Source organism: Panulirus ornatus, chromosome 3, assembly GCF_036320965.1.
Source record: "Panulirus ornatus isolate Po-2019 chromosome 3, ASM3632096v1, whole genome shotgun sequence".
NCBI lineage: Eukaryota > Metazoa > Arthropoda > Malacostraca > Decapoda > Palinuridae > Panulirus > Panulirus ornatus.
This window is the reverse complement of record NC_092226.1, coordinates 3,406,789-3,424,294: the sequence shown is the minus strand read 5'-3', so window position 1 is coordinate 3,424,294 and position 17,506 is coordinate 3,406,789. Positions and strand designations below refer to the sequence as shown.

At 42.0% G+C, this 17,506-nt stretch overlaps 1 protein-coding gene across 2 annotated transcripts in view; it reads left to right on the top strand.

Annotated features, from left to right (window-relative positions):
* Positions 1–17,506, top strand: part of LOC139760052 (uncharacterized) — a 33,711-nt gene that overhangs the window by 8,659 nt on the left and 7,546 nt on the right. The window contains exons 1-7 of one of the 2 annotated variants that reach the window (XM_071682826.1): positions 644–686; positions 8,105–8,254; positions 8,381–8,494; positions 8,746–8,911; positions 9,043–9,248; positions 10,245–10,455; positions 15,057–15,177. In XM_071682826.1, the coding sequence (XP_071538927.1) occupies positions 659–686; positions 8,105–8,254; positions 8,381–8,494; positions 8,746–8,911; positions 9,043–9,248; positions 10,245–10,455; positions 15,057–15,177 (996 nt within the window). In that variant the 5' untranslated portion in view covers positions 644–658. Of the gene's footprint in view, positions 1–643; positions 687–8,104; positions 8,255–8,380; positions 8,495–8,745; positions 8,912–9,042; positions 9,249–10,244; positions 10,456–15,056; positions 15,178–17,506 lie in introns of those variants that run through there. The other variant, XM_071682818.1, reaches the window with a different exon arrangement.

The following is a 17,506-nucleotide window of genomic DNA, read 5'->3' as shown; positions in this document are numbered from 1 at the left end:
CTCTCTCTGGCAACTTACTATCGTCCAGCCTTTGTTTCACAGTCGGTCATATTGGCGGGACAACACAATAACAACTTTATGAGTGGACTGCAGGTTGAGGTGTGGGAAGATGCACTGCGGTCAGCCACAAGATGCACGCCATGTTAGTACCGTCAGTTGAGGAATGTCATCATGATTTTGTGTTCGTCTGCCGCTTGACTGCCCAGGAGGACAGGCACACCTGACCTCAGCAGACGTATAACATCATGTCATCAGGAGTCAGTTCCGCCACCAGAGGTCGCCAGCTTGGAGAGGTGGTGGTGCGACAACGGGCTTGTTCAGCTCGTAACCACAGTGACACAAGTCGCTCAACCTTATACATCAGTTCCGATCATCATTCACGTAGAGGGAGTCGGTAAAGAAAAAATAAAACCTATGATTATCAGACGTCTCGCAACCAAGACCTCAACAACAGACGAACATAACTGATAAGATAAGGTGAGGGGAAGGGGGGTCGTATAGGGGGAGGGTGTGGTGGGTAGGTGGCTCTTTGTTCGTGTGTGGTGGGGCGGTCTTGGTGGCGTGTGTGTGTGTGTCTGCCTGTATGATGTGACAGAGGATGGTCAAGGCTGTGTTATCTCCGTTGTCATGATGATGCTTTGTTCCTACGTTGTAGGTCATGGAGATGCTCTCCCTATTCCCGCCAGGTGAGGTAGCGCCTTGTTCTCTATGTGTGGTGTTGGGTAACGTTCTCCCTGTGTTGTGGGTCCAGTATGGCCATTTGTTCTCCCTGCAACTGTCCCAGGCTAACTTTCAGACTTGACCCCCTTGCCCTACGCCGTAATGTTGCATCACTTTTCCTCTTCTATAGGTTTCACTTGGGTTTTTGCTCCCGAGAGCTGGCTGCTTGTGTGCCCCCACCACTAGCTAGACCTCACAATACTCGGCAAGCTGTTGCATCACATGATTATTGTGTAGCCATCGGCAATTCAAAGGTGGGCCGTTTTGATACCTGCTTCTTTCCTTACACGTCGAAGTTTTGGAACTCTTTACCTTCTTATGTCTTTCCTAGTAAGTATGACCTAACACATTTCACAACACAGGTCTTTCACTTCCTCCAAAATTCGTAAATACTTTCCCTTATCTTTTCTTTTTCCATTTCACAATTCTCTCTATATTTCAATTAAGGTCCGACCTTGATGTGGACTTTTGTTCTCCTTTTGTAGTAGGTCAGGTCAGACATTGTTACGCAGATGGTCTATGCTTCCAGTATGGTCTTCTGTTCCACTAGTAATACATGGTTAGGTTGGTGGTTGTTCTTGCAGTATGGTGGTTAAGTATGATCCTTGAGCATGTTGAGTGGTAGTTTAGATAACTGCTTTATTTATCCTCTGCCTCATGTCATGTATGGTGTTCTCCCTGTGTGGTCAGGGGAAGACGTACTTTATTCCCACATTTGATGACTAAATTAGCAGTTATGTTCTCCTGTTATGGTGGTGGAAAGAAATAAAGTGCTTACATGTAAATGGTCAGGCAGGTGCTGTAGGATCCATGTGTGTTGTATAGTACGCATAAGAGCTTTGTTCTTGTGCAATGCTGCCACTTGTTCCTGTATGGTAGGTCAGGCAGGGTCCCTCCCGTGTGGTGTGGTGGGTCAGGCAGGGTCCCTCCCGTGTGGTGTGGTGGGTCAGGCAGGGTCCCTCCCGTGTGGTGTGGTGGGTCAGGCAGGGTCCCTCCCGTGTGGTGTGGTGGGTCAGGCAGGGTCCCTCCCGTGTGGTGTGGTGGGTCAGGCATGGTCCCTCCCGTGTGGTGTGGTGGGTCAGGCAGGGTCCCTCCCGTGTGGTGTGGTGGGTCAGGCAGGGTCCCTCCCGTGTGGTGTGGTGGGTCAAGCATGGTCCCTCCCGTGTGGTGTGGTGGGTCAGGCAGGGTCCCTCCCGTGTGGTGGGGTAGGTCAGGCAGGGTCCCTCCCGTGTGGTGTGGTGGGTCAGGCATGGTCCCTCCCGTGTGGTGTGGTGGGTCAGGCAGGGTCCCTCGCGTGTTGTAGTGGGTCAGGTAGCTGATAAGGTGCGCAGTCTCTCTCTCTCTCTCTCTCTCTCTCTCTCTCTCTCTCTCTCTCTCTCTCTCTCTCTCTCTCTCTCTCTCTCTCTGTATATACATATACACCTTATCTTTCCTGATCCAGGAATGAATCACTTATCTATGAGAATTTTGCATCTACCGAGGTACCGTGGGCAGCCGAGCCACAGTGTACACTCTGATCTAAAACTATTATTCGGAGAGTAACGGTCGACTGTATTCTTCCTGGTAAGAACAAGTTTGTAGACTTGTGGCAAGCGGGATTCTGTTTACTCACGTGTCGGTTTACGCTCAGGTTTGTTGGTGACAGTTTTAGTTGTTTGCTATGCGGTTTGAGTGGGCCGTGCATGTGCTGGAAGTTTCAACGTGTAAACACAAAACTGAGATCAGTCGTTGTTTTGTGTTTTCTGCCGAAAGAGACTCGAGGTATGAGAGCGGTGTGAGGCCAGGTTGTCACCCTAGTCCACTGCACACCTGACTGATTACCATAAACATGTGCCTGGTGGCCACGTGTGCGCACATCTATGAGCGAGTGTGAATGATTTGCCCGTTCATCATTTTTGTTGTTATTGAGCAACGACAGTACATGACCAGAGACACCATAACATTGGTTCACTAGATCATGGTTTCTGAGAAGTTCGCCATGCTAAGATCAACGAGAATATCTTGTGTTCCTCCCATGGATATGTCACGTCGGACAAGTTCTTTTTTGGAATTGATATATTTTGTTATATGCGATGTTAACTGTATCTCTGAATCTGTTCAACCAGCAGCAGGTACTGGATGATAATAGGTATTTAGGCAACTGACTAAGAACTGAAACATGGTGCCACACGTCCACTAAACACGGTGCCACACGTCCACTAAACATGGTACCACACGTCCACTAAACATGGTGCCACACGTCCACTAAACACGGTGCCACACGTCCACTAAACACGGTGCCACACGTCCACTAAATATGGTGCCACACGTCCACTAAACACGGTGCCACACGTCCACTAAACACGGTGCCACACGTCCACTAAACACGGTGCCACACGTCCACTAAACATGGTGCCACATGTCCACTAAACATGGTGCCACACGTCCACTAAACACGGTGCCACACGTCCACTAAACATGGTGCCACACGTCCACTAAACATGGTGCCACACGTCCACTAAACATGGTGCCACACGTCCACTAAACATGGTGCCACACGTCCACTAAACATGGTGCCACACGTCCACTAAACATGGTGCCACACGTCCACTAAACATGGTGCTACACGTCCACTAAGCATGCTGCCGCACGTCCACAAAAGATTCTTGAATTAAAGATTTTGCATCAAGTTGGACGAAAACCTCGAGTCATCTCCCTCCCTCACCAGGGCGACCGCCCTCTGGTGTCGCATGCTTACACGTTCACACAGACACCGGTGCCACAACAATATTTACGTTCTCCTCGCAAATATTGGTCAGAGGAAGCACTAAACTAGTTTTCGAACCTTGTAATATTTCGTATCATAATATGGCATAGCGAACAACCGCGTCTTAATATTTGGCTAGTATTTGGTTCTTGCTACCAGATGTAGCTCATCCCACAAATTGATTTATTTTTTCAGAACTTTGCTCATAAATTGTATGGGCGATAGACTGGTTATCTCGGATGAACTAAAGATAAGGAGGCTTGGTTGGAGGTAGTGTTGGTGAGGACAGTTGGGTAAGGAATACTGGCATGAGGAACAAGCTAAGGTAGGAAGGTCATAGTGATGGACAAAGGTATGTGGAACATGGGGATGGGCACCAGATATAGAGATGGAGGAGCGTCTCGTAGTCTCGGGTATCATATAGACCTGAATGTGAGTGTTCCGCGCCGTGGGGCGTGTCGGTCGTCTGCAACGCTAGCCGCCAGACCTGTTCGCCACCACGCCCCACATCCCTCATACTTGCTTACGTCGAATTTGATAATCTCACGTATACATGTTTTTCTCATACTTGATCACCGATTCCTTCTTCATGCAAATGGTGTCGGGAACAAAAGGCTGCATTCACTCACATCCATTTTCTAGCTGTCATTTGCAATTGCAATGCACCGAAACCACAGCTCCCTACCCTTACTTCAATTAGGTCCCACAGAACTTTCCATGGTTTCCCCGGGTGTTTCACGTGCCCTGGTTCATTCCATTGAGAGCACGTCGACCCCTGTACACCAGTTCAGTGTATCCCATGCACACCTTTCCCCTTCCTGCTGTTTAAAACCTCGATCACTCAAAAATTTTTACACTTTATCCTTCCACCTCCAATTTGGTCTTACCGTTTTCCTTGTTCCCTCAGCTGCTGACACATATCCTCTTTGTTAGCCTTTCCTCACTCATTCTTTGCATATGTCCAGACTATTTCAACACACCCACTTTAACACTCTCAACTACACTGTTTATTACCACACGTCTCTCATATCCTTTCATTACTTACTCGATCAAACTACCTCGCACATTTCATTTCCAATAAATCCCCCCCCCCCCCTTCGCACATCCTCATCTGTAGCCCATGCTTCGTATCCATATAACATTGTTAGAACAACTGTACTTTCAAACATACTCATATTCGCTTACCCTGACAACAATCTCATTCCACAAGTTCTTCAGTGCTCCCAAAACCTCCCCCTCACCCACCCTATGACTCATTTCTACTTTCATGGTTCCGTTTGCTGCGATCAAGGTAAATAAAATTAATAAGATAAATATATAAATAATTTTTTTCACTTTAAAACTTTACACTTATAATCATAATTCCCTAGTCAATATGAAATCAGCTGCGGTGATAGATAAATTTGCCAATAATGACTAAACACCAAAACAGTTTAGCGTTAATAGACTATAACAGTATGAACTGCAAGTTTTTAACTCGTAATTCCAATTGCGTCAAAGGGGAAAAAATGGATTCTGAGAAGTTGCAGTGCAGTCTCCAGTAGTAGCTCTCTTCATTTATTTTGTACACGCGGAGGCTTGGTTGGTGAAGGAGGGTTGTTGACTTTCATAGGTGGGGAGGGGGGGAGCGAATGATGAACACGCTAAGATGGTGGTAAAGAACTCAAAATAAGAGTCAAATGTAAGAATACATTAGGTTTGAGAGAATTTAGAAAGCTTTTTGAGTTATTCGAATACTGAATTCATCGATTGATAATACTAAAATTTGCAAAGAAATTGAATGAAATTCAGGTAAGTTTAAAACCGGCAACCATTTCTGAAAGTAAATATATTTATATTTGATAACATAGAACAGCTGATATGCAGTAGTCAAGGGAGTTCTGTTCGACAAAACTAATTGATATGCCTTTGAGGGCTGAGAAAATTTCACTATAAACATGTTAACGTGATGAAATTGACATCGGTGTTTGATTACTCACTGGTTTACACCACTGAATTACATTTATTTTTCCTCTTGGGGAGTAATAAAGAAATATTGTATATCAACTGACTTATATTTTTCTCTTGTGTCTCCCCTGATGATATGATTATTACACGAAAGTGCACTTGGGAACTTATCGTGGTTCATTTTCCTCGTGGACTCATAGGAATATATATATATATATATATATATATATATATATATATATATATATATATATATATATATATATATATATTTTTTATACTTTGTCGCTGTCTCCCGCGTTTGCGAGGTAGCGCAAGGAAACAGACGAAAGAAATGGCCCAACCCCCCCCCCCCATACACATGTATATACATACGTCCACACACGCAAATATACATACCTACACAGCTTTCCATGGTTTACCCCAGACGCTTCGCATGCCTTGATTCAATCCACTGACAGCACGTCAACCCCGGTATACCACATCGCTCCAATTCACTCTATTCCTTGCCCTCCTTTCACCCTCCTGCATGTTCAAGCCCCGATCACACAAAATCTTTTTCACTCCATCTTTCCACCTCCAATTTGGTCTCCCTCTTCTCCTCGTTCCCTCCACCTCCGACACATATATCCTCTTGGTCAATCTTTCCTCACTCATTCTCTCCATGTGCCCAAACCACTTCAAAACACCCTCTTCTGCTCTCTCAACCACGCTCTTTTTATTTCCACACATCTCTCTTACCCTTACGTTACTCACTCGATCAAACCACCTCACACCACACATTGTCCTCAAACATCTCATTTCCAGCACATCCATCCTCCTGCGAACAACTCTATCCATAGCCCACGCCTCGCAACCATACAACATTGTTGGAACCACTATTCCTTCAAACATACCCATTTTTGCTTTCCGAGATAATGTTCTCGACTTCCACACATTCTTCAAGGCCCCCAGCGTGAGCGAAGTAGCGTTAAGAACAGAGGACTGAGCCTTAGAGGGAATATCTTCATTTGGCCCCCTTCTCTGTTCCTTCTTTCGGAAAAATTAAAATGGGAGGGAAGGATTTCCAGGCCCCCGCTGCCTCCCCTTTCAGTCGCCTTCTACAATACGCAGGGAATTCGTGGGGAGTATTCTTTCTCCCCTATCCCCAGGGGATATATATATATATATATATATATATATATATATATATATATATATATATATATATATATATATTACACGTGAGAGACAGAGAATAGATGTGAGCGGACGCAGCCTTTCTTCGTCTATTCCTGGCGCTGCCTCGCTAGCGTAGGAAACGGCGATTGGATGTCATCCCTGAGGGACGACCCTCACTTGCTGCACTCTCGGCCTTGCCTAATGCTTTATCACAGATAATGTGTTCATCATATTATCCGTGTTGTACTCAAGGTCGGGCAGTCTACTTCCTCTAGTGGCATGGACCTTAAAGTTTGTCCACAGTTGATCTTCATGTGTGATTGAACTTGTTTTTTTTTTCTCCCATTTGAACGAATGACAAGACACTCGCTGAACTTACCACCTCACACCACAGATTTTTAGCTCAGTAGAATGGTTGGATACTGATCTTCATTTGGATATCCATACTTACTCATTTGGTCAAACATCAGGTAGATAAAAATGGTACATGTTGACCAGCATCACTGGTCAACCATATTTCACGAGTTCACTGCGACACTGGACCAACAAGAAACTTCATTTTTCAAGTTACCTACGGAATGCATTAAAACAGTTTGATAATGCCAGGATCGATCCAGTCTGTGGACTGAGTGTGGATCTAATAAGTGTTATTCACTTCTCAAGAACATAACAGATACCCATGTCTAAGTTTGATTTGTGGAACTTCTTGCAGATCTGCCAAGATGGCAGGGATACCGAGGCAAAATCCATGTATTCCGGGCCTCCCCGAGGGCCCAGAAGAAGGGAGAAATTTGATAAATATTGATAAAGTGATTGATTTCATATAATAAACATATTTATAGAAATTGGCATGTAGTTATGTTCTTGGCACGTGGTCCTCTATCCCCTTTTCGTGTAGGGCCATATGCCAACCATTCTCTCTTGGTGTCCGTGACTGCTAGTACAGCAATTAATGTGCTTTTCTGGCTCTGAAGGAGCTTTTGCCGCACGGAACATAAAGATTTCTGGAGCAGTGCCCTGCAATGGGGGTCTTGTGATTGAAATCTCCCTCAAGATCTGGAGTTATTTTTCATGATGACATGCTCAAAAATGAATGTAAATGAAATATCTTCAGAACACCCAAGATTAATAATCACACCAAAACAGAAAATGTGGTTTAAAAAGTGCACAAATTAATCCTCATCGGTCCGATTTTCGATGGCCTCTTAAAATCTTTGTTGCTACCATTCTAAAAACATGAATTCACCATGTTGAATCTGCTTACATTTCATCAGTTCTACAGATTTGTAGGATCTATTTCAGTATATGTAACAAGGTAAGATTCATGAGTTCATCTGAATTTATTTATAAGAAATATGGAGAATGTTCTGTGAATTTTTGTACCTGTGTCTTCAAAGTAAATTCTATTTTGTATGATGCAGTTGTATATATTACTATGAAAGTGCAGAATCCAAATGTATAAGATAACCTTGTTTTTCTTCTGGTATCTTTCATTTATCAATCATTCATCAGTTGCTTTTCCCATAACAGGTATTGGGGAGATTGAGTACAATCCTGATGCTAATGCCAGTGAAACTTTGGTATTTCGCCACTATGATGCCCATCAGGAGATTCTTGGTAGAACTATGGAGGATTGGCTACGGTTCTCCGTCTGTTACTGGCACTCTTTTCGAGGAGAAGGTGAGTACAAGTATATCTGACCACTGGAGGCAGCATAAAAGTTGAGTGATTGATATAAGGCACTCATACAAACTATATTATTGACTTTCTTTATGTTTTAACTTAGATGCAGTGTTGACCCTCCAGGTACAGACCCATTTGGTGCTGCAACAATTAAACGACCATGGGAGGATGGTACCAACTCAGTAGAAAATGCAAAACGTCGTCTTCGTGCAGCTTTTGAATTCTTCTCTAAATTGGGTAAAGTGCCATAGTCATTCTGTGTTTTCATCGTGCAGGTAAAATGAAAGAAAGAATACCAAAACTATTTATAAGGGTACTGGTGTTTGAAACATTCTGAATCTTAATTTTATAAGAACTAAAAGATGTAACAAAATCAAACTTACTTTTGTACCAAAGATAAGGTTATGTGTTGTGATAATCTAAAATTTCAGCAGTAGTCCTTCATCTTTTAAGACAGACATGAGTTCTGATCCAATATATTTATCTAGGGAACAAATATTGGACCTTCCATGACCGTGATCTGGCTCCTGAAGGCGATACATTAGCAGAAACTAACGCTAACTTAGATGAATTGGTAGATTTGGCTGCAGAGCTTCAGAGAAAAACTGGTGTCAAACTTTTATGGGCTACCTGTAACCTATTTAACCACCCAAGGTACTTCAGCACCATAAATTTGCATGCTATACAATTAGTGTTATCATTGAATACAATGCATAAATCTCTTTAAACTGTATAGGTCATTAAGGGTATGTATGTTTAACCAAATATGTTGTGTCTCCCCAAAGGTATATGCATGGTGCTGGAACAAGTTGTGACGCCCATGTGACGGCCTATGCTTGTGCACAAGTAAAGAAAGGCCTGGAAATTGCTACAAGACTTGGAGCAGAGAACTTTGTTTTTTGGGGAGGCCGTGAGGGCTACAACTCGTTACTCAACACTGACGTTAAAGCAGACCTCGATCATTTTGCTGCCTTCTACAGGATGGTTATCGGTCAGAAAATATACAATTATGTGGTTTATTTCAAACTTTGAGCTAAAGTACTTAGTAGTTGGTCAGATGATCTTGGTGTATCATGAAACATCTTGAAAGGGGTATAATGGCTTCCCTTTCTTTTTTTTTTATGGTATCTTCCTTTGAACATACTTATTGCAGCTCTTCATAATGGTGTAGTGTATCACACATTTCTAAACTCCACCCAGAAGTATACTTTAAATTTTTGTTCATTTTTTTTTTATCTATTTTGGATTATCACAGTCTATTAGTGTCAACCCATGAACATTCTAAGCTCCAATGTACAAACTTTATGCCACAAAATAATGATAAGGTTTTAGGCTCATCCAGAAAAGAATGTCTGCATCTCCACAGAAGTCTTCAGTCACTCTTTTAACCCCAGGGAAGACAAATCAAGCTCACATTTTCCAGCCATCTTGAACTGACAATTACTGTTGAGCACTAAACAGGAGCCCTCCTAGTTCAGTCTTAAACACCACCTCACCAGACATATGCCCATCAGAAGGAACATTTCCCTGACAGACACAAGTCATACTTTTCCATCTGTGCTCGGTACATCACTCATACCTACAACTCTACATGCGCTTCATAACCCAAGACCCTTCATACCCATGATGCTTTGAAGATCCAATACCTGTATCCTTGTTGAAAGGCTTTCAGGTTTGACATATTTTCTTTTATACCTTCCCTTATGTTGCCATGCATAGATAATTTGTTTCTTTCTTTGCCTTTTTATGCTGTATATATGCAGTTCTTTCACTATCACAACAAAACCACTGAAAGTTAGTTCATGGGAAAAATGATCCTTTGTAAACAAGTCAAGTAAGGAGTTTACAGTTTGCTTGCACAGTATGTTATTCTTACTCTTCATCATCAATGAAGGTAACCCATTTCCACTCCTAGCAGTCATTATCGTCTAGAGCTGCCGAGCCCTGTTTCAGTGCTAGACATTCTTAAGCTAATTTTGTTTTACAGGCTACAAGGAAAAGATTGGCTTCAAAGGTCAGTTGCTGATTGAACCAAAGGCCAAGGAACCAACACGTCACCAGTATGACTATGATGCTCAGACAGTGATGGCATTCCTGCATCAATATGGACTCACACAACATTTCAAGCTTAATATTGAGCCCAACCACACAATGCTCGCTGGGCACCCATATGAGCATGATGTTGTCTTCTCATCTGCGTATGTTTGGGAGGGATGTCATAAAACGTTGAAAAGAATTAGGAAGTGTGTTAGAGGTTAAAGAAACACAACAGTGAAAATATTAGTCATGAAATAGTAAACTTAAGTTCTGCATTTAATCTAATTTTGGCTTTGCTTGACTATAGAATATGAATGAGTCTTTTAGAATACATCTGTAGAAGTTGAAATTCTATTATTTTTTTTTTATCATATTTGATCGCCATTTCCCACATTACCAAGGTAGCGCCAGGAAACAGATGAAGAAGGATCTATTCCCTCTCTTGCCTTTATCCACTTCCCAGCACTACCCCACCCCAATGGAAACAGCATCACCACCACTTGCAACAGCGAGATAGTGCCAGAAAACATATGGAGAATGTCCACATCCACTCACATACATTCTATAGTTGTCATGTGTAATGCATTGAAACTACAGCTCCCTATCCACATTCAGGCTCATCCGACCTTTCCATGGTTTACCCTAGATGTTTCACATCCCTTGGGTGAGTCCACTGACAACACGTCGACCTGGTGTATCACATTGTCCCAGTTCACTCTATTCCTTGCAAGCCTCTCACCCTCCTGAATGTTCAGGCCCTGATTGCTCAAAATCTTTTTCACTCCATCCGTCCATCTCCAATTTGGTTTCCCACTTCTTGTTCCCTCCACCTCTGACATATATCCTCTTTGTCAATCTTTCCTCACTCATTCTCTCCATATGTCTAAACCATTTAAACACCCTCTTCTGCTCTCTCAACCACACTCTCTTTATTTCCACACATCTTTCTTACCCTTTCATTAATTACTCAATCAAACCATCTGGGGAGTTGTGGTTTCGGTGCATTACACATGACAGCTAGAGACTGTGAGTGAATGTGGCCTCTTTTTTTTCTCCTGGCGTTACCTCGGTGATGATCAGTAATTTGATAAAATTTTGATCTTTAGCACATGTACATGTAGATTCTTAAGTGGATCCCATGTACATTTAAATCAATGTGGATCAAGTATTAGTGATAATGTTAATTCTTGTTGACAGCTGATCCTGATTCCACGCTGCAACGCCATTCTTCTCTTATTTCTAGTGGCACCCATATTAGAAACATTTGACTGCAAATGCTACATACATGCCTACATACACAGGCCTCTATGGTTTAGTGTTACTGACTACAAGTCACTACGGTCTAGCCCAGGGTCAGACCTGCATGGGTTCAAATCATGAGCATGGCAGTTGACCTATACCCAATCCAAGTTTTCATTCTCCCCTCAGGGCTGGTCAATGAATGGGTACCTGGCTATGGATGTGGTATGTGTGTGTGCATGCATACATACATAGAAGTAAAGACAGTACTCACACAAAGTTAAGAGACAGGGCAACATATGTGTAAAACTCTATCCCTATAACTCGCAGATGACCAATCTTTTAAAGTTTCACTTAATCATACTAAGTTCTAGATGATCCTCGTACATGCAAAAAACCACTTGAAATTTTTTTTCAGTGCTACAGTTGTTGTACAGTAAAACAGAGCGATGGGTGGTTTTGTGGTGTGATGGGGATGGGTGGAGGGGCTTAGGAAGTGAGACAGTTGCTGTTTTCATATGATACAACCCTGGTAGCTAACTTGTGAGAGAAACTGCAGAGGCTAGTGTCCGAGTTTGGGAGGGTGTGTAAAAGCAGGAAGTGAGAATTTATGCTAACAAAAGTATGGTAATGATATGTAATAGGAAGGTGACAAGATGGTTTGGGTGTGAATTTGAATGGGGAGAACCTTGAGGAAGTGGATTGATTTTAGGAAGTTGGGACTTGACGTGGTAGCAGAATGAAATCATGGGAGCTGAAGTGAGTCTTAGGGTGGGAGAAGTGGCTAAGTTCCTGGTGTGCATTTAGATGTACATGGAAGGAGGATTCAGCATCTGTTAGGGCAAAGATGGTTATGTTTGAGGATTTAGTAATCCCAAGGGTAATGAATGTATATGGATGCAAGTCTTAAATCTTGAAAGAAACAGCATGGAAGAGGGTGGGTGTTTTGCAAATGAGATGTCTGAGGACAGCATGTAGGGTTTGGAGGGTTGATCATTGATGGATTGACACTAAAAGCAACATGTAGTGAGCACATTTTGACTGAGAGAGTGGACTTGAGTTTGCTGAAATAGTTTGTTTGAATGGAGAGGTAGACTGATTAAGAGAATCTGCTTCTGAGAAGTAGATTGAGCAGGGGGGGGGGGGGGGGGGGTTTACCAAAAAGGCAATGGAAGGAAGATTGGAGTGAAAGAGCTCTGAGTCATTTTGACCTGAACATTCAGGAGAGTGAGTCATACATTGGATTGAGTGAGCATGCAATATGGGGGAGGAAGTTCTGTCATTGGGTGGTTCTGTCATCGCGTTGAACCAGGGCGTATGAAATGGTCTGGCGAAACCATAAAAATGGTCTTGGGCATTTGGCTGTGAACAGTTGGGTCTAGTTTTGAAGCACTGTACATTAGAGCTCGAGAGTTGAAGAAATGACTTCTTTGTGCTGTATGGGTAGGGAGTTCTACACACATGGGGCTACATCTCTTTAAGTTTCTTTTCTATCATACACCTTTTTAAACTTCAATATGCTGTCTGTACTCATAATTTTAACATTCAGTTTATTCCATTCATCTGATAGTCTTGTACTATAAAAGTACTTCATAAAATCTTTGCCATTACCTCCAAAAATGAGGTAATGCAAGGAATAGATGAAAGACAGCTTTAGCTTTAAGCTATCTTGCATAATGCACCAAAACTAGAGCCTTCTATTCACAACCACACCCCTGGCTGCTTCATATGTCCTGGTACAGCCCATTGTCCCCAGTATACTACAGTGCTCCAATTCTTTTTATTCCATGCATGCCTGGCATTCTTCTGCATGATTAGGCCCTAAACACTCAAAGCCAAAGTACAAAGCCCTGGTTCCTGGCTACTGAATTCCGTTTCCCAATCTACTTTACCCTAGAAATTATTGAGGTTTGTATAGCTTGTGATTATATTTCTTTCTTATGTCTTCCCTTTACTCTTTAATGTCCTCTTCTACCTCAGATTCAAACTTGAGCATTACATGATCACTCCTTCCAAGTGGTGTATCTTCAACTGCTCATGGTGCTATCTCACTAATGTAGGAAAAAGTGAACCAGTATTGAATTCATTTATTTTTCTATAATTATTGCAAGACTAATTTCTATGAAAGAGCCTTGGTGTTACCTAGGACCTTTTTTTAAAGGCTCTTTCAACCCAAGTCTGTGCTACTTCCATTAGCTGGTATATGTAGACTCCTCTAAAGTGAGAAGTTCTTTGAAAAGACTGTACTCCCAGTGCTATAGCCTCCAAAAGATGACTTTTCACATGCGGTATAACCTATTACTTGCAGGCAGGGCCTGGTAACACCAAGTGACTTTGCCTGCTCAAGGTTACATTTCAAGTTAAAAGTCATGCTTGGCAAGGCTTTATCACTGGGAGTACAATCTGGTCAAAGAACTTTTCATTCCGGAGGAGTTTACATTTCTCTGCAGCTGGAAGTCATGCAGCCATGGGCTGGGGCCTTGAGAAGGGTCCTAGGTAATGCAGGACTCTTTCATAGAAATAGGTCCTTTGGTAATTATAGATAAAAAAAAAATATACATATATGTTCAAAAAAATTTTCTGAAGTTGGAAGCAATTCTAAGCCCCAATCATGGTCTCTGGATTTGAACCAAGATGCAGTATTTGTACTTTATACCCCACCATATGCTAAGGGCCACTTTGTTAACCAGCTATGATGGGAGGATGACCAACTGCATTGGCCATAAGCTGACTGTCCTGTCCAGGATGTGAACACTGGCCTACATGATTCATAGTCAGCAACACTGACCACAATATATCTTTATTATAAGATGCTGTCCTATGATTTCTGTTCAGTAAGCCACCTTGCGCAATACTCTTTAGTATTAATTGTTGTAGCATAAGCTATCAGGTGCACATAATAATACCAAACTCTTCTAGTCTTGACATAATTTACATATTTAATGGGTCAGCATCAGAAAATTTCCTGTGCAAATCATGTTTTTTTTTTTCTTTTTTTTTTTTTTAAGAAGGTTTAGTCATTTTCAGAGGTTAGGAATACATCTCTACTAATGGATAATGTTGCAGAATCAATTTTTAGGACTTCTTATGACAGCTTCCACAATTTCTCTAGTTATATCATCAAGCATCAGACACTCAGCCCCACTAATGAATGGATGAAAAATACACCAAGGCAAATGATTTAGATTATCAAAAATGCTTACTTTCTTTGCTTTTACCATCACGGGCATTATGAAAAACTGCTTTATGATCCATTGGTATAATACTGCAGTGATGTCTTTTCATTAAATCTGTTAATGACAGTATCTTTTGAATTTTAATATAATTAGGTTTCAAATATTTTTGAAGTTCCTTATAGCATTAAATGTGTGGACCTTAAAGTCAGAAATGATTAATGAGCCATGGTTAATCAGCCAGAAATTATGTTATTTTACAGTACCTTGACATTTTATGATACCATATGTGGTTTATATTTTACTTTAAACTGCTATATATATCTCTCTGATAATGATATTTGTCTTAGGTATGGAATGCTAGGGAGTATTGATGCTAATACTGGATCTCCAGACTTGGGATGGGACACAGACCAGTTCCCCATGGATATTCGCAACTGCACTATGATCATGAAAACAGTGATAGAGCAGGTTAGTTGTAAATTCATTTTAAGAGCCTTAAGAAATATGATGCATATGAGGGGAACCAGATAAGTAGGAACAAGCAAAGAAGAAATGAAGGTATGGAATGAGAATTTTGAAAGACTATTGAATGCGTTAGGTGATAATGTAGCATATTCAGTATGTTAGGGACATGGAGATGTGCAGAGCAAGAGTCATAGCATATGATTTGGTGAAAAGAGAAGAGGTGGTGAAAGCCTTGAATAGTCTTCCACCCTCTCAAAGCAACTATAACAAAGCTACAAATCAACCAAAATCGTGAACTCACACCAGTCATTGGCTGCCTAGTGACCACAAACACTTAACACCTTCCTAGTGACACAAAGATCTTCCCGATACAGTCCCACCTCAACATGCTCAGCTCTCAGTTCTATGCAGTAGCACTAGACTCCTCCCTCCCATACCACTCAATAACTTACGAACAACCCCTAAGTAGAAATATAAAGCGTACTTCTGACTCATACTTCAGTAACCTCCTCTCACTGAGCCCCTGACCCCTAATAAATATAACAATGACAAAACACATACACACTGAAATAACTTGAAAAGCATTAAACAACCAGTCTGCCAACACTAACCTGATCAGTTTTAATCTTCGACCCTCCAGACATACTCCCATCAGAAGGCACACTGCCCAGACAAACATGTATCACACTTGCCCATCTGTGCTCTGGACATCACCCATCACTGCAACATAACGAACAGTTTCACCATATCCCAAGACCCTTCCACAAAGAAGCCACTGAGCACTTCCTACTTAATTGTCCTGCACTCTCTGCACATAGATGAAAACAATCACAACTTTGTATGACCTATGGCCCCAACTAGAGATGTGGCCAGCTTCTTGAATATATATATATATATATATATATATATATATATATATATATATATATATATATATATATATATATGTGGTATACCGGGGTATATATATATATATATATATATATATATATATATATATATATATATATATATATATATATATATATATACCCCGGTATACCACATCGATCCAATTCACTCTATTCCTTGCCTGCCTTTCACCCTCCTGCATGTTCAGGCCCCGATCACTCAAAATCTTTTTCACTCCATCTTTCTACCTCCAATTTGGTCTCCCACTTCTCCTCGTTCCCTCCACCTCCGACACATATATCCTCTTGGTCAATCTTTCCTCACTCATTCTCTCCATGTGCCCAAACCATTTCAAAACACCCTCTTCTGCTCTCTCAACCACGCTCTTTTTATTTCCACACATCTCTCTTACCCTTACATTACTTACTCGATCAAACCACCTCACACCACACATTGTCCTCAAACATCTCATTTCCAGCACATCAACCCTCCTGCGCACAACTCTATCCATAGCCCACGCCTCGCAACCATACAACATTGTTGGAACCACTATTCCTTCAAACATACCCATTTTTGCTTTCCGAGATAATGTTCTCGACTTCCACACATTCTTCAATGCTCCCAGGATTTTCGCCCCCTCCCCCACCCTATGATCCACTTCCGCTTCCATGGTTCCATCCGCTGCCAGATCCACTCCCAGATATCTAAAACACTTCACTTCCTCCAGTTTTTCTCCATTCAAACTCACCTCCCAATTGACTTGACCCTCAACCCTACTGTACCTTAATAACCTTGCTCTTATTCACATTTACTCTTAACTTTCTTCTTTCACACACTTTACCAAACTCAGTCACCAGCTTCTGCAGTTTCTCACATGAATCAGCCACCAGCGCTGTATCATCAGCGAACAACAACTGACTCACTTCCCAAGCTCTCTCATCCCCAACAGTCTGCCAACATATAAATCAACATATACACATGTACATACATATACATACACGGACATATATACACGTACATATTCATACTTGCCAGCCTTCATCCATCCCTGGCACTACTCCACCCCCAGGAAACAGCATTACTACCTCCAGCTTCAGCCAGGCAGTGCCAGGAAAACAGACAAAACAGGCCACATTTATTCACACTCAGTCTGTAGCTGTTACGTTGTAATGCACCAAAACCACAGCTCCCTATCCACATCCAAGCCCCACAGACCTTTCCATGGTTTACACCAAACGTTTCACATGCCCTGGTTCGATCCACTATGTTGACCCCAGTATACCACATTGTTCCAATTCACTCTACTCCTTGCATGCCTTCTGCACTCTTCTGTATGTCCAGGCCCTGATCACTCAAAATCTTTTTCACTCCATCCTTCCACCTTCAGTTTGGTATCCCACGTCTTATTCCCTCCACCTCTAACACATATATCCTCCTTGTC